The 23,386-nt window shown below is 55.6% G+C and overlaps 5 protein-coding genes across 5 annotated transcripts; 3 read left to right on the top strand and 2 right to left on the bottom strand.

Annotated features, from left to right (window-relative positions):
* The first annotated feature begins 790 nt into the window (after positions 1-790).
* KVR01_006719 (uncharacterized protein) lies at positions 791-5,932 on the top strand. Its single transcript, XM_044791072.1, has 2 exons — positions 791-1,627; positions 1,738-5,932. The coding sequence occupies exons 1-2, from the start codon at positions 1,553-1,555 to the stop codon at positions 5,455-5,457; spliced, it is 3,795 nt and encodes a 1,264-aa protein (XP_044644150.1). The 5' UTR covers positions 791-1,552; the 3' UTR covers positions 5,458-5,932.
* Positions 5,933-6,193: 261 nt separating this feature from the next.
* Positions 6,194-10,553, bottom strand: KVR01_006572 (uncharacterized protein). Its single transcript, XM_044787733.1, has 4 exons — positions 10,110-10,553; positions 9,043-10,055; positions 8,878-8,992; positions 6,194-8,819 (listed from the first exon to the last, which is right to left on the bottom strand). The coding sequence occupies exons 1-4, from the start codon at positions 10,162-10,164 to the stop codon at positions 7,885-7,887; spliced, it is 2,118 nt and encodes a 705-aa protein (XP_044644003.1). The 5' UTR covers positions 10,165-10,553; the 3' UTR covers positions 6,194-7,884.
* Positions 6,585-7,421, top strand: KVR01_006581 (uncharacterized protein; the record flags this gene model as incomplete). The annotated part of the gene is made up of 1 exon (XM_044789353.1): positions 6,585-7,421. The coding sequence occupies one exon, from the start codon at positions 6,585-6,587 to the stop codon at positions 7,419-7,421; it is 837 nt and encodes a 278-aa protein (XP_044644012.1).
* A 761-nt stretch (positions 10,554-11,314) lies between the features above and the next one.
* KVR01_007066 (uncharacterized protein) lies at positions 11,315-16,374 on the top strand. Its single transcript, XM_044788095.1, has 3 exons — positions 11,315-14,158; positions 14,224-14,358; positions 14,424-16,374. The coding sequence occupies exons 1-3, from the start codon at positions 12,766-12,768 to the stop codon at positions 14,468-14,470; spliced, it is 1,575 nt and encodes a 524-aa protein (XP_044644497.1). The 5' UTR covers positions 11,315-12,765; the 3' UTR covers positions 14,471-16,374.
* Positions 16,375-16,521: 147 nt separating this feature from the next.
* On the bottom strand, positions 16,522-23,163 carry KVR01_006598 (uncharacterized protein). Its single transcript, XM_044794439.1, has 2 exons — positions 22,617-23,163; positions 16,522-22,333 (listed from the first exon to the last, which is right to left on the bottom strand). The coding sequence occupies exon 2, from the start codon at positions 22,269-22,271 to the stop codon at positions 17,283-17,285; it is 4,989 nt and encodes a 1,662-aa protein (XP_044644029.1). The 5' UTR covers positions 22,272-22,333; positions 22,617-23,163; the 3' UTR covers positions 16,522-17,282.
* Positions 23,164-23,386: the final 223 nt, after the last annotated feature.

The raw sequence follows: 23,386 nt of genomic DNA, 5'->3' as shown, positions 1-23,386 counted from the left end.
AAAAGTACTTTTATAATACCTTATAAATATTAGAAGCTTATAATAATAGGGTTTATTTATAAAAACTCTTTTAGTAAAATTAATAAAAATAAAGATTTATAAGATTATTATAATTAATATATTAATTATTATATTTATTATTAAATTAAATATAATTATATATATATAACTAATTAATTTATAATTTTATATTTTAAAATTCTTACTATTAATACCTTATAATTAATTAGCTATAATACTCTTTATATTTATATTTTATAAGTAATTAATAACTTAATAAATTACTTATTAATCTTTAAAAGTAAGTAATATAGGTAATACCTATAATACCCTTTTAAAGGTAAATTAACCTTTAATACTCTTTTAATAATTAATTAATTAATAATAATTTAAATATATAAATTAAGTATATCCTTAATATAATAACTATATCTTTATTTTTTATATTATAAACTATTAATTATCTATAAGTTAACTTAATAATAATAATATTAATTTACTTTTTTTTATTAATAAATAAAAAGACTATATATAAACTTAATAATATACTTAAAGTTATATTTAATATAACCTTTTTTTAGCTATAATTAATCCTTAATAATAGTTATTAGGGAGAATATTAAGATAGACTTAATATTATAATAAGTATTATATATTTTATTTAGGGGGGTATGGCTAACTAGGGGCCCCTTATTGGGGTTATAGGAAAAGTGGGTAGTAGAGGATATAAGAAAGGTTGCCTACTATACCTCCTCTGTACCTCTCTACACCTCTCTGCACCTTTGAAGTTCTGGGGTTGATCTGTGACCCCGACCCACTGAGGCTGAACATCCACCCCAGACTGAAGGGAGCCACCAAGAGTGGGGCGCTAGACCGGGTAGTCACTTCCAAGGTTCCCAGGTTGTTTACTGGACCACCGCATCGCACCGCTCGCCGGCCAGCCAGCCAGTCTCTCAATCTGAATCTGTCGTGAGTCGTACAACACACGCCCACGACCACGCCCACACACCCACACCCACCCACACCCTCGCCCACCCTTTCTCTCACCCCTCCCTCCGGGACCCATGATATTCAATCTGCCACCCTCGTCCTTGATCCTGCCGCACCACCCGCCGTCTGCGAGCATCGCACAGGCGCAAGGTCGGCCATAGCTCCCAACAGTCCGTCCGCCTCACCACACACACACAACACCGGCGGCCACACCGCAACATGCCCATGAGTCCATGATAGCTATATCTCTATTATTCTGCTGAGCAGCCCACTGGCATTTGACCAAATACTCTTTTGCAAAACACGCCTGGCCGTTCGCTTTGCAGGCCATACACTCGCTCAACAACAACTCAGCTTAACTCAACCCAACCACACAGCGCAGCAGCGCAGCAGCGCAGCAGCGCGTATTGTACGCACCAGCACCAGCACCAGCACCGAACCGGGACCCAGACCAAGACCTGCGACCTCGACCTCGATCCGTCTCCAACCCGCGAACTAAGATGCTGCTGAGTCGGTTGAGTTCCTGTCACTAAACAGCTCGCTTCATTGCCCCACCGTCGAAATGGCGACTGCGCCTCCGGGCCTACCTCAGCGGTTTCCTTGCTGGTGCAGGGCGGTGTATTCTTACGGAGGAGAGGTGCGTTGAATACTGGCCCTGCAACATGTCCACCCTCCGGCTGCTTGGGACAGGACCGGTCTTGTTCCCGGGGGGATCCTCTGCTTCGTGCTGACGCACCATGTCTGTAGTCAAAACGAGATCTTGGTTTCATAGAGGGCGACCTGATCGAATGTCTCAATGCCGGCGACGGATCGTGGTGGACGGGCAGACTGCGCCGAGACAGGAGAATGGTCGGCCTCTTCCCGTCAAACTTCGTCGAGGTTCTCCCAGATGACTTCAGACCTGTCAGCAGGTCGACAAGCCCCATGCCCGTGCCCCAGAGCACTCCAAGTCCCAAGAACACCCCGCAGAAACAAAAGACCTTCCGAAAACCATTCGAGGCATATTCCAAAGCGCCACACTATACCGCCGCAAAGCAGCCCGAGACCTACAGACAGAGCCCCGTGAGGCCATCGCAGGACCTCTCCTCGGCACCACCGCCAGCAAGATCACCATTCAGGCAGTCCAATCGCAGTGTGCAGTCAGACATAGACAGGATACAGACACCGCCTCGAATCCGTGGCTATGGGTCTAGGCAGCCCTCACCAGCCCTCCTCGGACCTGCATTCGCGCCTGCACCCTCGCCTGTGCCTTCGTTCAATGGGCGTTTCCAACAACCACAGTTCACTAACCCCTTTGACGGCCAGGATGATGCCCCACCCCCGCCGCCTCCTCATCGACATGTCGGTGTCCAAAAGCACGGTCCCAGCCTTTCATATGACAGCCATATACAGCCAAGGCTTTCGGGAGAAGTTAGCAGGCATGGCTCAACCCTCTCGTACGACGCAAGGATACCAGCCGAGCTCAGAAGACATGGCTCCCGCGCCTCATATGACAGCCGAATGCAGCCCGAACTGAATCGGCATGGTTCTCACGCGTCTTACGATGACCGCGCCCATCAAGATATCAGCAGGCATAGTTCGCTTGCTTCTTATGACGACCGGGTCGGGTTTGAGCGGCGTGGGTCACATCTCTCGATGCACCAGCCAGCCCCGATGCAGCAGCCAATGTCAGGTTATCATACGCCCCGGGCGGCTTCTCCTTGCCCCCCCTCTCCTGGAGGATCCGGCGTTAACATGACCCCTTCCCCACTCAGAGAGGCCATGGACGGCGTGATGGAGCAACTGGACGCCCTTGGAACGCACGAGGCGGAGTCGCCCGAGGAACCAGCATTCGACCCGTGGTCCCCCGAGTCCTTCGACATGGTCAACCAGCAGTCACGACGGAAGCGGAGGGAGGCCACAAGACCCCAGACCTCCATCGGCATGGCCTTACATCCCGATTCCGGCTATGGTACTGGAAGCGGCGGTTCCTCCCGGGAGCCCACCTATCATGGCGGTTACCACCAAGATGGACACCTGCCCCAGCTGAGCAGCTACGTGGAGCGGATGGACGCACAGCTGCGCAACATGCACGCACGCAACCCGGAGACGGCCGATGAAGCTGATTTAGAGCCTCCTCCCCCACCTCCTAAGAGCCGGTTGGTCGAGAGACCCAAATCTTCCATGGACACTCGTGCTGACGGCCCGGAACGCAAGCTACGACACAAGAGATCAGCCAAGGAGGTCGGCAAGATGATCGGCCGGACATTTACCACCAAGACGAACTCGTCCTCAAGCACCCGCGCAACCGATAGCAGTACAGGCACACAGAGCACTAACAGGAGTCTGATGAGCGGGATCTCGGCTGGCGGTATCAGTGCTACCAGCGCTGGCAGTCTGGCGCGCAAGACTAGGGGTCGCGCCCAGAGTGCGTTAGGAATGCATGACCTGGGACTGGACCGACCAGAAACCCCATTCAGTGGGGTCACTTACCACAGTAGCCATGCCTCCGATGCTCAACGACCGAAATCCCAAGCGGCCTTCCTGGACGATCCGATGGGCAATGTCGGCGGCCTTGCTCCTCCAACCCCAAAGAAGAAGAACTTCCTGAAGAAGCTCATGGACTCGGCCAAGACGGGGGTGGCAAGCGGGCGGTCCAGTATCATGACAGGCGGTAGCAGCGCCGGCTCTTTACAATCGTCGCCAATGCCCCCAACAATGGCAGCATCATCAGCGGGGATCTCCTCGGTTGGCTTTTCTAGCCCCGCCGTCGCCAAGGATGCTTCCCGTGACATGGGACTGGCTTCTGGTACGGACTGGGTCCAGGTCCGGCGGGATGTCAACCGATCAAATACTCTGAGCCGAAATGAAAGAAACGAGCGCAAAGATAGGTGCATGATGCTTGACTTCCCGGCTCTCGACCCAGTGGACGAGCTGTACGGAAGTATAGAGGGTGATGAAGATGCGGATGGTCTACCTGTCCAGAGACCCATGGACTACTCGAGCATTAACTTCACGAACGTGGACAAGAACTCGCGTTTCATTAAGAGCCTGCCACCCATGACAACTGCGATCACGCTGTCTACGACCTATGTCTGCAGACCATACAGAAGCGACGTGCAGCGATTACGAGCCATCTTCACCTGGGTTGCCGAATTAGTTACCTGGGAGGAGGACTATGAGGGGGATGTTGACACACGTCGGGTCATTCAGACAAAGCGGGGGTGTGCAGAAGAATACGCGGTCCTAGTGATGGAGATGTGCGGTGCTGTTGGCCTGCACTGTGAGGTAGTGCGCGGTTACCTCAAGACGCCTGGCGAGATTCCAGAGACCAACATGCTACCCCGTCCGAACCACTGGTGGAACGCTGTGCTGCTCGATGGACACTGGCGCATCATGGACTGCTGCCTCGCGAGCCCTTCCAACCCGAAACGTGCTCTCTTCTCCAGCGTTGGTAGTGGCTCTGCCGACTTTTGGTACTTTCTGGCCCGGCCGTCGGAGATATGCTGGACCCATATGCCCGAACATCACGAGCAGCAGCACGTCTGTCCTCCCGTGGCCAATGAGGTTCTGCTCAATCTGCCGTGCGCCTGCCCGCCGTACTTTACCAACAGCTTGCAGATGTTCGACTACAACACGTCCCTCACCCGTATCGAGGACCTGGAAATGGTGCACATCAAGTTCAACGTTCCCGCCGATGTTGAGGTTGCTGCGGAGGTCGAGGTCCGCGCCCTTAGTAGGGACGAGGATGGAGACTTCTTCGAAAGCGGTGACTTGGTCAAGAAGCGTGCCCTGGCTCAGTGCGAATGGTTCAGCGGCTCGAAGCGCTACACCGTCAAGGCTCTGCTACCTGGCGACGAGGGCCATGGAACTCTCAAGATCTACGCGGGCAAGCGTGGTCTGATGCATAGCATCAAAGACATTCCGCACCCCATGGCATTTGCAATCCCCATCATCCACACCGGCGAGAACCCAGCCTATGAGTTTGTGCTGCGACATCCCACACCTCACGCACAGCGACACGATATCTACGTTGTCCAGCCCCAGTGTCAGCGCCTCGCGCTTAATAACACCTTTGTGTTTGCCATCCGGCAGCACCCCAGCTCGGCACCCGACACCCCGTCCTCCAACCTGGGCGGTGCTAGCCCCATCCCATTCGTGCGGCCGGGTTCAGCCATGAGCATCAGCGCGACGTCGAACCCGAGCAGTTACAGCGGCAGCGGGTCGGGCAGCAGCAAGCCGGCGAAACTGGCGATCCAGACGCCCGGCGGCAAGATCCTGCGGCTTATGAGGAAGGAGGAGCGCCGCCACGGCGGCGCCGGCATGGGATCCTCGGCACGCGGCCTGACCAGCGAGGAGGAGGTCGGCGACGGGGGTACGTGGGAGACTATCATCAAGTGTTCTGAGCGCGGCGTCTGGAGGGGTCTCGTCCTTGCAGACCGGATTGCGAAATGGTGCGTCTTTGCGGAGTGGCATTGCGTTGGATGATCTCGGTAATGAACTTGTGGGCGAATTTTCCACCCCATCTTGCTTGGTGTTTGGGAGGCAAGGAGTTTCAAAAACTCATAATATCTGGTATCTCTGTGGACTCGCACTCAATCGGCATGTCTCAAACGGAGTCTCTGGCTGGTACTATTTTCGGCTTGCATGTCAAAACGGCGTTTGTTCTTGTCGACATCATCAATCTTTGGAACATGGAGACGAGGCCTGGATGGTCTTGGTCATCGGAGAAGAGAGAGAAGCGCGCTTGGTCGCGTGTGTACGTGAAAGGAAAGGGAAGGAGTTCCAAGGATATTCTGATGCTGGAATTTGTGGTCCATCGGCCAGCCTGGTATAAGCGAAGTTTTGGCGTCTTTTTTTTTCAATAGGCCTCGAAAAAAAGGCAGCCTCTGGAAAACCAAGTGTACGAGATAGCGCCCGTTCTGTATGAGTATGGATAATGGCACAGTATCTGTTAAAACCATTCAATCACTTCATCGTGCCATTGCTGTCCGTGATATGTTGCCTGCCCAGGTGGTCAAATGAACATTCGGCTTCCGAGTTTCCTCGCCATTTCGCGGCCCGAGAAGGACCACAGCAGGACCAACTTAGAAGACATAGAAACAAGGGGTCACGAGTTGGCGGCCCTAACCCTTGGCTTACAACCTCACGCCATGGTGGATTTTGGGCACGATACCGGCAGAGGTGCAAGCTTCGGAGAATCGAAGTGTGCAAGTGATTTGTCATCGATCTTGACTTCTTCCTCTGGCGTTACTTTTCTCCTGTATGTGTGTACGGCCTCACCTGTACGGTAGATTCGTGCAGTTGATTCAATTGGTGAGCTCACACTGTTGATATTATTTTTTCAAGGGGACAACACCGTACCTATCTCCCGGTTTGTTCGCGCTCAGCCTTGACCAGTTTCGACTTCTCCATCGTCATAGACTGACTGACTCATTGGGAACTCGTACAGCCTCGGCATCATTGGAGCACATTCTCTTGGAGAGGAAGCATCACACAGCCCTGTTCCGTAGCACATCGGATCTGAACTCTTGGGAGACTTTGAGATCAACATCACTTTTGCCCTCACACAACCATCCCAACCCTTCCTTCCTTTGCACGCACAAGAAGAAACCATGGCCAAAGCCCCCTCCATCGAGGTAAACAACCTCACCTACTCCTTCGCCGACTCCTCCCTAGGCGTCCACGACATCACACTCTCCCTACCCCCACGGTCCCGCACGCTGCTGATCGGCGCCAACGGCGCGGGGAAAACGACCCTCCTCCGCCTCCTCGCGGGCAAGCGCCTCGCCCCCTCTGGCGCCATCTCGGTGTCGGGCGTGGACCCGTTCAAGGACGGGCTGGAGGGCGTGACGTACCTGGGGCTGGAGTGGGTGCTGAACCCAATCGTGCGCACCGACATCGGGGTGGTCGAGCTGCTGCGGTCCGTGGGCGGCGACCACTACCCGGAGCGGCGCGACGAGCTGGTGCGGGTGCTGGACATTGACGAGGCGTGGCGGATGAGCGCCGTGTCCGACGGCGAGAGGCGCAGGGTGCAGCTGGCCATGGGCCTGGTGCGGCCGTGGACCGTGCTGCTGCTCGACGAGATCACGGTCGACCTCGACGTCCTGTCGCGCGCCGAGTTCCTGGCGTGGCTCAAGGGGGAGACGGAGAGCCGCGAGTGCACCATCGTCTACGCGACGCACATCCTCGACAACCTCGCCGGCTGGCCGACGCACCTCGTCCACATGCACATGGGCGGCGTGAGGGAGTGGGACACCACCGACAAGTTCCTCAGCAGGCTCGAGGGGGACACGGGCAACTCGCGGCTCGGGGAGCTGGTCCTGGGCTGGCTGAGGGACGACCTCAAGGACAGGGGCCCGCGCAGCCAGAACCGGAGGGCGCCGGAGGGCAAGACTTATGGTATGGGGGGTGCCGAGCTGGGCGGATATGGGCTGGAGGCCAGGAAGTAGGAGAGAGGTGTGAGGAAGGGTGTGTGGACGTCACATTTCAACACAGCATGTTGCGCGGAGTTTGAAGACTCGTTTGGCACTTTGGCAATGGCGTGTTTAAAAGGGGGGTGGGGTTACCACGAAGCGCATTTAACATGGCGTTGGCAGACAGAGGGCAGGAATATGCCTTTCAACATGTGCTCGCGGAAGAGAGGGGGCTTCAACAGGTGGGCGGTCTTTGGTAAACGGGAGGTATGGTGAAATAGGCGTTGCGGCTGTTTCCATCGGATTATACCCCTCATCGGGTGGGTCAGAGAGACGGTGTACTTTAACATTACACGTTGGAATTGTAGATCAGACAGACTCGATTACAGATGAATAGACTCATCGCATGACATGGGAAGATAGTCTCGAACCACCAATCTACGTTGTCGTCTTATGTGGATATCCGAGCTCTCTCAAGTCGAGTGAATTGCATCTCATGTCAGCCCTTGGCCTTTGCGTCCAACAGGTTCCGCATGGTGCTGTACATCAGCTCCGAGATGCCCCCGAACCCCTCCGCCTCCAGGTGCCTCAGCACACCCAGTCGATAGTCCTGCCATGTAAGCTCGAGCCCACCCCTACGCGCGAGCTGACCGAGGCTCTTGGCCGTCACAGGCCCGGCGTGGCGGACGCGCAGCACAACGTCCTCGTCCTCTTTCTCCTCGAGCCGGCGCAGGTGGTCTGCGGCCTGCATGCACAGCAGCGGGCTGTAGCTCATGGTGAAGAGCGTAAGGAGGGCCATGTCGCCCGCGCCGGAGCCGGACGAGAGCCCTGCGACGTGGGCGGTCAGCGCGGACGCGGGCGAAGCGGACAACATGCAGCCCCTGGCATGGGCGTCACGCGTAGCAAACGCCTTGCCCCGCCACAGGCAGTTGCAGATGTCCATCAGGAAGCCGTTGAAGGTGTTGACCTGGGCCTTGTCGTACTGGGGGCCCAGCGCCTTGGCCGCGTTGGCCATGTACGTGGCAAAGGCCTGCTTGTAGGCGGCCAACACAGAGCAGAGCCGCGACTCGACCGCGAGCGACGTGGTGAACTGCAGCGTGTACACGAGCGGCACGGGCGGGATGGTGATCTGCAGGGACCGCAGGAGCGTGCCGTTGGAGTAGACGTGCGCGGCGCGCTCGTAGAAGTCAAGGACACTGAGGGCCGTGTGCGCCGTGGGCGAGGTCTGCAGGGCGGTTAGGGCGAGCTGGTTTGCGTGCGAGATGAGCCTGTCTATGGACTCGGATGCGTGTTTGGGGATGGAAGCCTCGGAGGCCAACAGGATGACGTTCCAGTGGCGGAGCATATTGGTGTATAGTGCCAGGAGGTCCAGTTGTGACGCAGCGGAGCCGTCTAGTATCGCCGTCTGTAGCGTGGACGCCATGAAGGAGAAGTCTGTGATGAGTTTTAGTACCGCTCACATGCTGGACCAGCAGGTTCCCATGTCAATTACCTTCAGGGCCCATCAGCGGCGCGTAGGCGAGAAGATCGTGTACTCGAACATCAGCCTTCAGGTGCAGGCGCAGTCCTATCATCTTGATGATGCCGGCGAAAAAGGGTGATATATCCTATGCGACTATCAGCTTCGGCTCAACCGGGACGCTGGAACAGTGCCGACCTTGGTCGCCCGTGCATATTCGAGAATAACTCTGAGCGTGTCCCCGACAGTTCGATCGTCCGCGTCACCGTTCAGAATCTCGGCGAGTTGCACGTCCATCCAAGCCGACGCCCTCCTGAGGTTCAAGTCCGGGCGGAGAATCATAAACTTCTGGAGGAGCGGGTCAACCAGGACAGCAACAAGGTGATCCGGCAGCTCAATCTTGTCGAGATTCGCGGCCAGGCTTTCTGCGCTGTCGATCTCCTCCAAGGTGACCGATTTCTCATGTGAATTAGATGTTTGCACGGGCGGAAGACCACCCAACCCGTTGCCCTTGGAGCCAGTCAGGAGTTGCTGGTTGATCTTGAAGCCATCTTTAGGGCCTTGGAGGTTACTCTGCTCTAGGTCGCGATGCATTTTCTGGATGACGGACAGCCTATCCCGCCACTCTGGGTCGGGGACTTTGAAAGGGGTCCCCTTTGCGGTATTGCCGACTATAATCTCGGGGTAGTAATTCCTGAAGACCCGCAGCAAGCCTTGCAAGTGCCGGTCGTTGCCAGCCTGCCTCGACAGGTTCAGCAGAGCTTGTATGCGGTAATGCTGGACATGCTTGCGCCTTGTGATAATTGCCAGGATGTGGAACAGCTGAGGCCTGGTGGCAGAAACATCCAGGAGGTTGAACAATACGCCGTATGCCCTGGACAGCACGGCCTGCGCCTTGAGGTCGAGAACATGGTAGACCTGGATGACCCAATTGAGCAGAGCACTCTGCAGGGTGAGAGATGGTCTGATCTCGCCAAGGCCTAGGCACCCGACTGTCCTGATGATAACATCTTCGGAGACTTTGCCGGTGGGGTAGAGATTCTTGATGATGGAGTTGAGGCTGGCCTGGTCCAGGTGGGAGGGCGAGACGACCAAGTCGATGAGGTCAAGGAGCTCATCTGGAAGCAAGCCTTGGCTGTACGCGACGGAAGCCAACTCTGCAACTTTTGGCTTGACGTCGACGACACGCCTCTTTGCAGGCACTTTAGAAGCTGGGCAGGGTTGTCAGCAATAGTCCGTATGCGCCGGCTGCTCCGAGCACATACCTTGGACGACATCATCAATAAGTGACCGTGTCCTGGTCTTGTATTCAGCATCCATGCTGGCTGGTGTTGGCGGAGCTCAGCCCCACTCAGAAGGCATGGGTGGTATTTGTGCTAATAATTGTCATGTTCTCATGTTCTCATGCTTGGTCGTGATTGCTTCCTGAGCGGGAGGCGCGACGAGACGCGCTGCGGCTTAGGGTCGCTTGACGCGTTTCGGCCGGCAGCACGGAGTAGGCGGACAAGGCGGAGGACAGGCGGGAGCTAGGCCGTGCACGGTTGCCAGAGGCCCCTAGTGCTCCGGCTGGGCGGCGCCTGCCAGATAAGGCAGGCAATGAAGTTGCCCGCATTATTCTTGTCTGGCTCACATCAACACCAACAACCAACCCATCATCACTGTCGACACAACTCAGCAGACTGCGGTCTGCCTGATCTCGACGTCTCCAAAGATGCAGACACACTGCCAAGGCCAGAAAGTGTTGATGGCCGTCGAAAGAAAGAGCCCGATCGAGGCACGGCAGAGGCGATCCCCCATCCCCCCATCCCCCCCCTGGCCAGCTCTGCCAGTGTCGCTTGTCCGGCGTTGCTGCCGTGTAACCCTCATCACTGCATCAGCATCCCCACTCCCTTGACTTCTTGACGACAGCCTGCCAGCCTGCCAGCCTGCCCGACCCTGTCTTCTTCTTGACGTGCCTGACGTCTGCTCTCCCACCCAAGCAGCAGCCGACGCACCCGCTTTCTTGCGTCTGACAAGTCGCGTGCGTCTCGTGCGTCTCGTGCGTGCGAGCCAACGCCGTTCGCCGTTCCACAGGATGGCTTGGATGGATATTACATTACAACTTGACTCTCACCGCGCACGTCCAGCGAGCAGGCTCGATAGCAAAAACTCGCTTATGCCGGCTGACCGTCTCACGGCGTCTCTTGTCTTGCTCTCCTCTCTTTGCCGGTCCCTGCTCGACTCGCTCTGACGGGACGCCCTGCTCGGAGCGAGGGCGAGTGCGACTGCTGTGCCTTGCCCTCCTCTGGGGGCGCCCGTGGGCCACTGTCGTGTGCAACCAGACCTCGCGGATTGAGTCAAGTCGCTGCGTTCGTCGGCTCCTCTCCGAACGCGCCCATGTCACGCATGCTATGAATAGACGACTCCCTTGGTCAGCGGCCCGCCCGCCTTGCACCATAGTTCGGTAGCTGGTTACACAGGCCGGGTTTCTGTGCGACCTCCTGCGCCAGTTGCCTCGTCGAGTCCACAGTCCAGATGCACTCAGCCCTCGGGTCATCTATTATCTATGTGCACAGCCGCCCCGACGACCTATGGTCTACTGTGCCATATTCCGTACGGGCAGACGGGCAGACAGGGCACTCGACGGCCGGCTGTGCAGGGCCATGCGGAATGTCTGGCAGGACCCGTCCGCCCGTCTCCTCTCCTACCCTGGACGACAAGGGCGCCGCCATTTCCGGTGCACAGGTCATGCAACCTCTCCAAGATGCAGCATCTGCACTGACATATCATCGAATCCTTCAGTGTAACTTGAGATGCTTTCAGGACGCCCAACTCGCTGAGCCGAGAACACACGCGCCAATGGGCTGCCCACACAGATGTGACCATCCTGCAGCCTCGCTGAGCACAGTCAGAACGGGAAGCTCACCCCTGGAGCCGAGACCTTCATTCCACAAGCTCCAGGCCTTGCTACAAGGGCGGCCTTCCAGCCAGCCATCAACTACGCAGCTTGGGGGCCTTTTTGCTGCAGGTCGGTCGACACAGATGCCCTTCAAGTGTGCCAGTGTCGTATGGGCATAACCCGGGGCCGCCCTACCTCGGATTTGTGCAGGCCGGCCGTTGGAACTGCCCGCCCTTGCAGGGCCGCTCTTCTCACCAAAGAAAGGCACCGCCCCGCCCTGCCATCCGTCATAACTCCGAGCTTACAGCGCGTACATTGGCCGTTTCCGTGCAGCGGTATATTCAGTGGCTCGTACGGGCAAGGTATCAGCAGGGCGGAGCCCTGGGTTGCACAATATTGTCCCAAACAGGATCTTGACACCTGCAGTTCTCCCAGGGTTGCAGTACTGACGCAGCCACCGAACCTGTTGGTCCGGGTGCGTCAACAGGCTTCCCTCGGCGCCTGTTGCCGCATATTCAACCGCACAACAGCCGTTTTTATACACCCATCAGCAGCACCCGTGGCGTGACGAGCAGCAGAGCAGTGCAACACACTTTATTTCGTCCCGTGTCATCTTTGCCAACTGTCGATTCGCCAGCCTCCGCCGCTCTGCTTCACAAGGAGCAGCCCCACAAACCGAGTGAGCCCGCGGCTGCACCGCCGGCCATCTCCTGAGCCTGCTGCGAATTTGGACCCTGAACATTCCAGAATTCCTCCATCCGCGGATCTGCGGCGACCAGTCTCACTCGGAACCCTTCTACGTGAGAGCGTGCGTGCATTAATTTCAATTCTCAACAATACGGGCCCAATTATCACAAGGTCTCGCTGACGTCGTGGTAACCAAGCCACCAGTCTCTGATAACCCTGAACTCATGGTCAGTTCCCACAACCGGGGGCTGTGGGCTGTCCAGGGCGCGCACTGCCGACTAACACGCCCGCTAGCATATATAACCAACCCCAAGTATCCGCTGCATCCCGCGGAACAATGACTACGGGTCTTGGAAATGATAACAGGATATGTCGCCGACACGCTTCCAGGCACGGATCAAATCAAAAGGCCTGGAGCGATGCTCATACAGGATGCTCCGTCCCCCCATATTCCTTTTTCAAACATTCTTGAGCATGGAGATATCGTCCTCCTGCTGACACCGGTCGTCCGCCCTGTCGATCAAGGCTCTACCGAGGACCCTTTCGAGCCTCTGGGAAGAGGATTGGCAAGGTACCACCCATGGATTCGACACGTCCCGTATACAGCAGCGGCTGGCATCACCAGCACCCATGTCGCCTTCATCAAGAGGGCCAAGATCGTGGTGTTTGTCATCACAGGACCCCCGGTCCCAGGGCAACCGTCGCAGGTGGCACTGTCTAGCATTGCGCAGGCGGCCGGAGATCGTCGTCCGCATGTGGTCGTCGCCTGTTGCGATGTACAGCAACTCGAATCCGCCACGACAATTTTCCCGACTATCGTGCAGCTGCCCGGCTACTCGCGACACGACCTGGATACTGGGGCAGACATTCTGTACCATGGACAGCCCAGGCACTCCGCCCCGCCGCCAGAAATTCCAAGCGTGCAGCCCAAGGATTTCACGCAGAGATGGGTCGTTAAGCCTTTCAACGTGGCGACGGATACGCAGGCGGTCTATGATCTTTGGTGCCAGAACATGCCGAAACAATTCGGCCTCGATCGGTATCGTCTCATGAACCTGTTGCAGCGTGATGGCTATGCAAAGCATTTGGTCGCACGTGGCTCGGAGACTGGGCCGGTTCTGGGGTTCTGCGCCACCTACATTACCTATTTGGATAGCAAAGGAGAAGCCCTGGTAGGGTCAATCGCTGCCATCGTCGTTGATTCTTCGCACCGCGGCCGGGGTATCGGCCGGATCCTACATGACACGGGTGTCAAGGAATTCTCGAGGACACGAGGCGTCAGCCGGCACCAGTTGGGAAGCACGTTCCCTCGGCTTCTGTACGGCCTGCCGGTCGATGACCCCTCTGAGGTGTGGTTTAGACGGCGCGGGTGGAACATGGATTGCACCGCGCCTGGCACTGGGCAGGAAGTCGCGGACTGGGTGCTCACGTTCAATGAGTGGCCAACTGGTGGGTTTCCACCCATTGGTGTCACTTTTCGGCCCTGCGGATTCATGGACTTCGACAGGGTTCTAGAGATCGTGGAGCAAGACTCGGATCGAAAAGGCAACATGGCCTGGTACGACCAGTATGCGAAGCTTGCTGAATCCATGTCTATGAGCGATATCATGGTAGGCTTCCGTGGCGATGAAATTGTCGCGACGGCCATAACATATGTTATGCGTTCTGAGAACCCGTCGGCGGACGACATACCTTGGGCTGGTACGATTTCAGAGGACACAGGGGGTGTTACGTGCATTTGTATTACTGGTACGTATCTTAACTTACTGACTAGGTCAGGGCGGCGGAAGACTGACATTCCTTAATCTACTTAGACAACGATGCATCGAGGAGCGACGCGATCATGGTCAGGCTCCTAGACGCGTGTGTTCAAGGGCTGCGGGAGAGGGGCATGGGGAGGATGTACATTGACGCAGCAAAGACAAAGAACGCCGGCTTTCAGTCAATAGGTACGCGACGCATGAGCTTCAACTGTCTATGCTTAGTCTTTGCACAATTGCTGACATTTCCCTAGGCTTCCAAAAGTGGGCCAGATACAGGGACATTTGGCGGGATGTATAATTCGCATTCACTTTGAATCCGCTAGATTGCGAAGTTGGGAAGTTAGGCATCATCTAAAACGACATCATATCAGCCAGTCATGGCAAGCACACAAGCTCATTGATTACGCAAACAGCCACGACAAGCTCCCAGCATTTACCCAGGCACCTGTCTGACCGTATCCCAAGAATGCAAGCACTCGAAAAGCGTGAGAGGACGAACCTGCGTGCACTGCTTCGCGCTCGCATATTGCAGCCTGGAACCGGCGCCTAGGCTTTCTCGCACACCGCAGTTTCTGATCTTGTGCCTAGATGATGGCGATGCCGACGGTGAACCCACGGAATGATACCCACATGAAGGACAACTCACACATAGATTGCAGCCTGACCACCCAAACGAGTCGCACAAGTGGTATTCAGTCCGACCCATCGTGGAGCTCTTGTGTGACGGTAACCCCAGGTCTCCCGGCGGATAGGCGGGCGAACAGGTTCAAGCTGCACGACCATGAGACCCATAGTAAGGATTCCAGACTGCAGGTGTTGGGCTCCCGCCCCCTATCCCGCCGCCAAAGCATGTTGAATCCTTCGTATGGCAGGATGAGCTCTTTTCCTTTGCCTTGACTTTCCTTATTCCTCTAGCAATGTGTCACCTGTCCTACTCGCATGCTGCCCGGGGTTCAAAGCCTACGCGACTCCTCATCTGGTCTGCCCTCCCCCGGCTGGTCCAACCCCCAATCAGGCCACGGGCCATTCCGGCTTGAAGGATCCGTCGTACATCGGGGCCGAATGCCGGGGTGTTGTTTTTCTGTACCATACGGCTGGTAGCTGGATTCATAAACAATGGTGTGCAAAAAGACCCGCCCCAATTGGCTTAATGTGTTGTTCTCAGCTCCCCCTGTCGTCGTCCCCTCCTCCGCCCTTTCCACCGTTCAAACTGCTGCCGCGAAGGCCCCTAGTGTGAGAGGATTGGCGGTGCATATCCATGCATGCATGGCGCTTTTGTGCCCGCGTGTGTCGCTTATATAATGAGGCTGGCAACTTACACATCACCGCGGGCCTCAGCGAGATGCCTAAAAATAAAAGCCAGCACACTCAAAGAGACACAAACGTACATGCCATAAAATGGCTTCTCCGTCCGTTCCCAGCCGCTCACTGACTGCCGCCGCGTGGGGGTATACTTTCACAATCTCCCCAGCTAGTGCCTTGTCTCAGACCGTGTACCGCGCGCCGCAAAAGTGCCCCAGGCGCGTCAGGAGGGCCGGTGCCGTATGTCCATGGAATAGACAAGAACCGTTAGTAAATCCTGTGCGACAGGCGCCAAGGGGGGCCGTCCCACCCAGACGGCGCCCGAAGAATCCTTCCCTTTTTGAGTCTGCATTGTCCGGCGGTCGGCACTGCCATGTGAGTGAGCATGGTCACACGATGGGGTGAACTAGTTTGGTTGACTACTTGACCCCCCCCCTCCCACCGAACTCGTGCATGGTAAGGAATGAGATGGGTTTATGGGGCAGGACGTCTATACAGTATACAGTCACGAGGAATGGGAGGAGAAAATAAAACAGAAAAGGATTCCAAAGACGGCCAGCCCTCTGTCACCACTGTGCTACGTCACACGATGCACCCGATTTGCCAAGGGATGGCCATACCGCCTTCGCAGCCCTTATGATAGCATGTGTTGCGTCGTACGGACCCCCGTCTCCCGCGCCTGTCGCGTCGATGCTTTACTTTTTCCTTTGCCATTTCCTTGTTCCTTTTGTTCCTGTCTGACCTCGCGTCCCCCGGAGGGGGGCTGTGTGACAAACGATAGATTGGGAACACCCATATCCACACGAAGGGGCGGGGAGGATCCAGCCCATACGACGAAGGAATGGCGGTATGCACCTGGGCAGGCGGTGGGAGACAGATGTGAGGCCACGCGGGTATGAGACGGGCAACGAAGGGAAAATACTGTTGAGGCCTGTCAGCACAGCAAGCAGCACGCACATGGAGATACCTAGGTAGATAGATGGATGGATGGATGGATTGTCTCTACCGGACACCTGCACAAATATGAATCCTCCGAACGGAGAAAGGCTTTTTGTACAACACCATTCAAGATCGTCAGTTTAGTGTGACCGCAAAGGAATCAATACGGTGGTGGGCTAGACCAATCCGTTCCCTTGGGGTGAGTGAGTGTGGGTGTAAGTCGTGTCATTGTCCGGGGTGTTCAGTGGGATCCCTCCGCACCACCACCACAGCTTACAATCGTCCGCATCCGACACGTGTTTGTTGTGCGATAATGGGCACGTACGCTTGGGTCTGTATCACACACAGACAAGAATACTTTTGGCACGAGCAAGGAGGAATAGCCGTTTGGGTCGGAGCGAAGTGATTCACATTGGCCCGTCTTTTCACCTTCTCCCGTCATGGCGCGACGAACTGACTGACTGCTCGCTCGCTCTGCCATTCCGGGCTGGTTACATCTCATACATGCTCTTCCACCACTCGCCCTGTCAAAGAACCATACACGAGGATATTGTAGAAGTGGTATGGTGGCCGTTGGGGGAAAATGATACTTGAGAAGTGAAAAGGAAAGCAACAACTTTTGTGGTATAGTGATCAAAAACAATTCCCTCACAATTCCCGAGACTCCTGCCTTCCAATTTCTGCGACGGCCGTTCCATCACGGCCGAAAGTGCCCTTCGTCATGCCCTCCGTCATGATCATCAAGATTCATCTCCGTTATTCCGTCCCAACCATACGCACCGATTGTCTCTTTTCTCATTGCCCCTTTCCGTAGACAGGTCAGACGCTGCTGTCCTTGATAGATAAAATCCACGAACTCGAGGCAGACCTTAAGCCCACTTCGAAAAGTCCAGACTCTCGACCAATGAGTCCAGGTTGAAAGCCTGCATCATCATCTCCGTGTCTGCCGTCGAGTTGCTCATGACCGAGCTGCGATGCGACTGCGAGTTCTGCTCGCTAGTGCTCGTCAGGAACGTCGCCACACTGGCCCGGCGTAGGTCACGCATGCTCAGTCCAGACATGCTGTCTCTGGCGACGCCGCTTGAGGGCCGGCTGTCAGTATTTGCCTGTCCCAGCTGCTGCTGCTGTTGTGCAGAGGCAAGCGCACTACTGAGCGACATTGGTGCCGGCGTGCTGACAGCCGATGCCTGAGGACTCGTGAGAGTCGACGGCGATGTTGCAGCTGAGGGCGCAAGTTTGGGTCCATACCGCTCACGCAAGCGACTTATCTCCCTCAGACGACTGCGCCAGGCGGATGGATAATCACCCTGATCGCGGTGGGCCCAGACGACAGAAAACACCGACGCATTGAGGGCGAGCAGGCGGACAAAATCTGGAAGTGCCTTCAGGCTGACCATCTTGGTTGCGGCACAAGGCGAGATTTCAGGGAACCCTTCCTTGCTCATGACTTGGACCTTAAAGAAAGGCGTGTAGCCTCCCGTGTTGAGTGCCTCTGCATTGTCTCCATCCTCTTGCTTCTGGGCGCTGTGCTCGCGAGTAGCGACAAATGATGCCCTTGACTCCGGTGTGATGACAATGTTGACATAGTTGAACTCGGACGGGAACGTGTCGAACTTGAAGGGCAGGCCAGAGTCGTTGAATATGATATTCACGAAGTCGTTGCCTATGTGCCTCTTCTTGCTGATGCATTGAGGGTCATGGTCCAAATTTGTAGGCATCTGCGTCGTGACATGGAAGATGATCTCTGTCACTCTGTCGCGCCAACAGAACGTGTATTGGCCGTCCGTGTCGTATTCGCGGTCGAGGCCTTGAGTATTGAAATCTGCGCCCTTCAACTTGGTGAGCGACCCGATTCCGTTCAAGAACTCCATGTAGTCTGCACTGCCTGACACGTTGGAGAGAATCTCAGTCTCCTTGGTTTGGTTCTCTCCTATGTAGATCACGCCCACCTTGTGGCCATCCACAGTGGAGAGACGGTCAAAGGTTCTGACGCTTCGGCCAATAGCCTCTTCATCTGGAAGGGGGAGTGGGCGCAGTGCCGGTTCATGACTTTGCGGCGTGGACGAGAGAAGATGAACAAGCAGATGGCTAGGGATAGTGCTATTCGTGGTTAGTGGGCCCGTATCTCTGCTGTCCCCGAACGTATTCGCTTGATGGGGAGGTGGAGGTTTGAAGTTCTCGCGGACAGTGAAGAAAGACGTGCCTGTCGGCTGCCTCTTAGTGACCTGTGCCCACGGGGTCGCCTTCGACTGTTTGATGGACACAAGACTGTTGGCGATGATCCACCGTCTCTCAGTGTACTCTGAGGCTTTCCTGTCAGAGAACCGGGGGTTTTCCGCTGACTCGTCTGCTTCTGCATATGCAACTCTCTGAACAAAGTCCATGGTTGTGAGCGCCTGCTCGTCGGAGACCGGATTGCCATCTGGGCCCTGAAACAGCCTTTTCGCTATCCACCCTACATGTTTCGCTCGATCACCCAGGCGCAGGGCTAGGAACCAGAAGACGATGACATGATACGCAAGTGCGTGCACATACTGCGGCAGCTCCTCGTTGTTGGTGGGCTGCCCTAGGATGTCGTACTCGTGAGTCGTGTTGATGGTAGCAGGCGCATTGTCACTTGCGGTGCTCGTTCGCACATACCGCTTCTTGTCGCGTACAGTGTCGAGATACCTGAAACACATACCAAAAACGACGCGAAACTCATCTTCAATGAAGTTGCTGTAGAGTGCTGGCATACGTGCGAGCCCAGCCAGAAACTCCAAAATGTGCATGGCCACATTGGCCTGCGTGATAACCGTTGACATCTTCTGCAGGATCGTCACGAGAGCTTTGGAAGTAGCAAGCGGGAGCTCGTGGCAGCAGATGGTCAGCGCATGGATACAGGTCTTGGCTGTAGAGTGCCCAATGCCCTGCATAAACGTTCTGACAAGATCGTCTTCGTCGCTTTTCTGAAAGTACTGGTGGTAACTCATAATAGTCGTGAGAATTTGGAAGATGCAGATGTTGACTTCGGGCCGGCGCAGCCCGGTCAGAGGCGGTGGATCCTGAAATAGGTTGTGCTTGCTCTGCTCGCACAACACTCGACGCGCCTCGCGTATTTGCGGGATGGCGCCTCTGAAGAACGCGTGGTTGCTCAGCTGAGACGGAAGGTGAACCAGGTTGAAGCTGTAAACTTCCCAATCACTCCCGTGAGTCAGATTATGGATGATGGCCTCTAGCCATGAGGCAACATCGATCGCACAAGATTCCTGTGCCGCTGTTTGCATTTCTTCCTCGCCTTCAACGCCGGACTCTGTCGTCTTCTCCATGTATGAAAAGAGAACAGGGCTGGCTATGGGAGAAGGTATTTCTGGTAGCACAGTAGAATCCGGTAGAGACCAAAGCTGCTGGTACTTTTGGCCATTTGGCTTGGTACCACTAGCTGACCGACTTGGGACCATCCTATCTTGAGCTGTAGAGCCAAACGAAACTCCTCGTGACGACCGCGATAAGCTTCCATGATCGCTCCTCAACCTGTGCGATGTGGCTGCGTCCTCTGCGACCTTTCTTGCTAGTGAGGCTTCCGTCCTGTGGAGAACACCAGCAAGACTTTCCGATTCAGTGAAGCATGTCAGGTATATACGATTTGCCCAGTCCGCTCTCAGTCGAAATAGCATCTTCATGGCCGTAATCCGAGCATCGGTCGACTGACCGAACTTTGCAATGTATACGAGGAGTTGAAAGGTCCTTGTTGCTTTTTGGCTATCCGTGTTCATGGTCTTCATAAACAGTAGAACATAACCTCGCGTAACCACATTAGCTGGGCTCTGGTCGGCAGCGCTTGCAACCTGGTCCGTTGTTGGAGGTTTCTCTTCCACAAATACCACCGGCGAGTTTATGCGATCGCTCGTGACGACTCCTTTGAGTGTCTCTACGATGTATTCGAAGAGAGATAAGTCGGCGGCCATTGCGACAGAAATCATGAACGAGACCGTCTCTTGAAGAACAACGGTATTTGCCTCGTCAGAAATGCCTGAGAGGATGCTCTTGACAATGTCGGGCACTGTATCCTCGTCAAGTTCATCCTCAACCAACTCCAGCATGTCGTAGACCTCGGTGATCCCCTGGAGAGCTGCGATACGGATTGCCGTGGAGCGATCGCGCTTTAGGTAGAACCACTCCAGAACCAAGTTGAGGTTCTGCTCCCAGTCCAGATCAGACGGATAACAGCATCGGAACTCTTTGAAATGTTCCAAGACGAGCTCTGCTGTGGAATCCGGGAGGACGTGAGGGATCCTCGCCATGAATGATATACACTCGTGCCTCTGTATGAAGTCTGAACCTCGCTGTCTGGAAAGCCCTTCCAGTCTCCGCAAGAGGGTCTCGAGCTCCTCCAGTATGGGGCCTCCTTTCTTCAAGTCCTGTACAGTGAGGCTGCTTGCAAGACTCGTTCTGGAGCTGTTTGGGGTGAGGCCGAAATTGACCCGACCGGCACACTTTTCAGCAACTTCCAGGACAGATGTCCAGTCCTCACCTTCGAGGAGCGGATTCAGTCTTTGTTCTCCGTCGTCGAACAGAGTGTTGATCAGCTTCAATACAGAGCCGGCTATCCGTGTGGAGGGTGACTTCTCGACAACATTGCTGCATCCGTCAATGAGTATGGCCAGTGGGATCGACGGGTAACCTTTCTCCGAAGACTTCCAGATCAACTTCTGGAGAACGGTCAGAGAGCCCCTGACTGCCCTACTCGTCTCTGACGTCTCCTGCCCGTTTCGGAGATATTCTCTGAGAATGTTGAGCAAGATCCGGACAGCCGCCTGGCCATTGTGCGACTTCAGCAGGTTGGACAGTGTGTGCCAGGAGGTCTTGGACAGCTTGTCGACGAGGCAGAAGATGGAGCTGAGGACTTCCACGCAACGACTCAAGCTCCGCTTGGGAACCGAGGCATACGTTATGATGGCATCAATCACCTCAATGCAAGATGTCAAATCGTCTTCCGTGCTCGTCTTCATGCAGATCTCGAGAAGTTTGTCGATCAAGCGTCCCAGAGTTTCGTCATCGGCGACCCTGAAGTTGAATTTGAGGACCTCGAGGATAAACGCGAACAACATGGAGAAACTCTTGTCCTCGCCCAAAGCAGCAACTGCTGGCGCAACGCCTTTCCCCTTGGCGCCCTTTCTCTCGCGCACTGCCTGCTGCCTCCGTGCCACCCTAACGGCATTGTAAGAGTCCTGCAGCCACGTTGTCAACAATGGGATGACGTCGTAATCGAAGCCGGAGAGATTGCGGCCATGGTTGGTCAGGTCGACCAGGGCGGCCAGCTGAAGATAGAAGTCGTCGGGGTTGGCGTGGAAAGACAGTGTCTGGAAGTATTCTTTTCGCTCGAGATCGGTCGAAGAGGGGTTGCGGACGCACTCGGTCAGGAGCTCCCAACCGGCTATCCTCGCGTGGCCGGGTTTCGATGGCTCTATCAAGTCTTTGCCAGCATCCCATATCTGTAGTACCGGGGCCAGGGGGTAGTCGGCAACGGACAGTCGCAGGGACTCGGCGGCCGCGATACGTTCGCTGAGAGAGCCATTCTTGAGCTTCTCCAGCGCCTCGCCGTGGTGGGGAGGCAGGCCGGTGGCAGCTAGCGAAACAGTATCGACTCGCTCGGAAGATAAATGGGCAGAAACGGTATCGGTGGACGAAGAGGGCACAGGCGGGACCTTGGAAAGCTTGGAGCCCCCAGTCAGGCCCTTGAAGACGCTGGCCAGGCCTCCGGCGCTCTTGTGCTCTGACGGCGGAGCCTGGTCATCGGCGGATGGAGGCATGGGGTCGCCAGGAGGGGCGTCAGGGGCATCAAAGCCCAAGGAGGCTGAGGCTATGCGTCGAAGCATGATATCAGTGTTGGGTCCATGGAAACAAGGCGCCGGTGGGGCGGGGAGATGGGCGAGCAAAACTGCAGAAACTGGAGGTTAAAAACATTCTGGACTGGGCAGCACGAGAACAGCCAAAGGAAGAGACTAGCAGTCGTCGGCGCCAGAGCATACATGCATGCAATCAGTCGTATACCACGACGTCGAGGTACTATCCCCAGCCAGGGTTCCGGCGCGAGGGCGGAAACAGGCAAAGGAGGCCCCACACAGATTTGATAGGAACAGGAACAGGAACAGGAACAGAACGGAACGGAACTGAAAAGAACAGGGCCAGGAGGGGAGTCGACAGTTGGTGATGGCACTCACAGACAAGCCCCTAGTCTATTCGCATCTACCGCTGTGATAAAGAGGGGCTTATGAAGTCAGGATCGTCATAGTGGCCATCAAGATATGTTTTGTCCGGTCAGGCTGGCCGCTGGACAGCCCGTCGAGTCGAGGCCGTCGAAAGTGCAGAGTTATGCACGTCGAGGGTCCAGCAAGGTTGAATCCAGGCAGGGCTCTGGCGCGGCGCGTTGTAAAATGGATGGGGAAAGAGAGCTAGGAACTAAGAGATAGACAATAGGGCCACCCGAAACCGAGATGCAGATGGAGATAGAGCTAGGAGCTATCGGATAGAAAGGGCGAAATGACTGCAACCATGTAGCTTCCACCACCACGCACGCACACTCTCCAGTCGCTCGCACTCCTCTCTCAGCCTGGGAGGACGGGGTCTGCCAGAGATATCTAGCGGCGACCGTGCCTGGGTCAGATGCTGTTGAGGTTGGCAGGATGTATGTAGACTTTTTTTTTTCTGACAAGGGTAATAAACTGGACGGCAACTGGCAGATGTCTGAGGGAGGTTGATTGGTATGCGCATGTCTCGAACTGCGGCCAGCTGGGTCTGGGTCTGGGTCTCGGGAACGGGGGACGCGAGGAAAAGGTACGCCGGCTGCACCGTGCACGGATCATGACCGTCAATCATGAGGTCGGCGGGGACCCACTCTGGCGCCGTTTTCGACGGGGCTTACTGGTTGCTTTCGCCGTCTGCCTGCCCGCCTCTGAGATTTATTGCGCGTCGGCACCGAAGATTTCGTCAC

The sequence above is a fragment of the Diaporthe batatas genome (genome assembly GCF_019321695.1).
Source record: "Diaporthe batatas strain CRI 302-4 chromosome Unknown Contig00007, whole genome shotgun sequence".
NCBI lineage: Eukaryota > Fungi > Ascomycota > Sordariomycetes > Diaporthales > Diaporthaceae > Diaporthe > Diaporthe batatas.
This window is presented reverse-complemented; position numbering and strand designations above follow the sequence as displayed.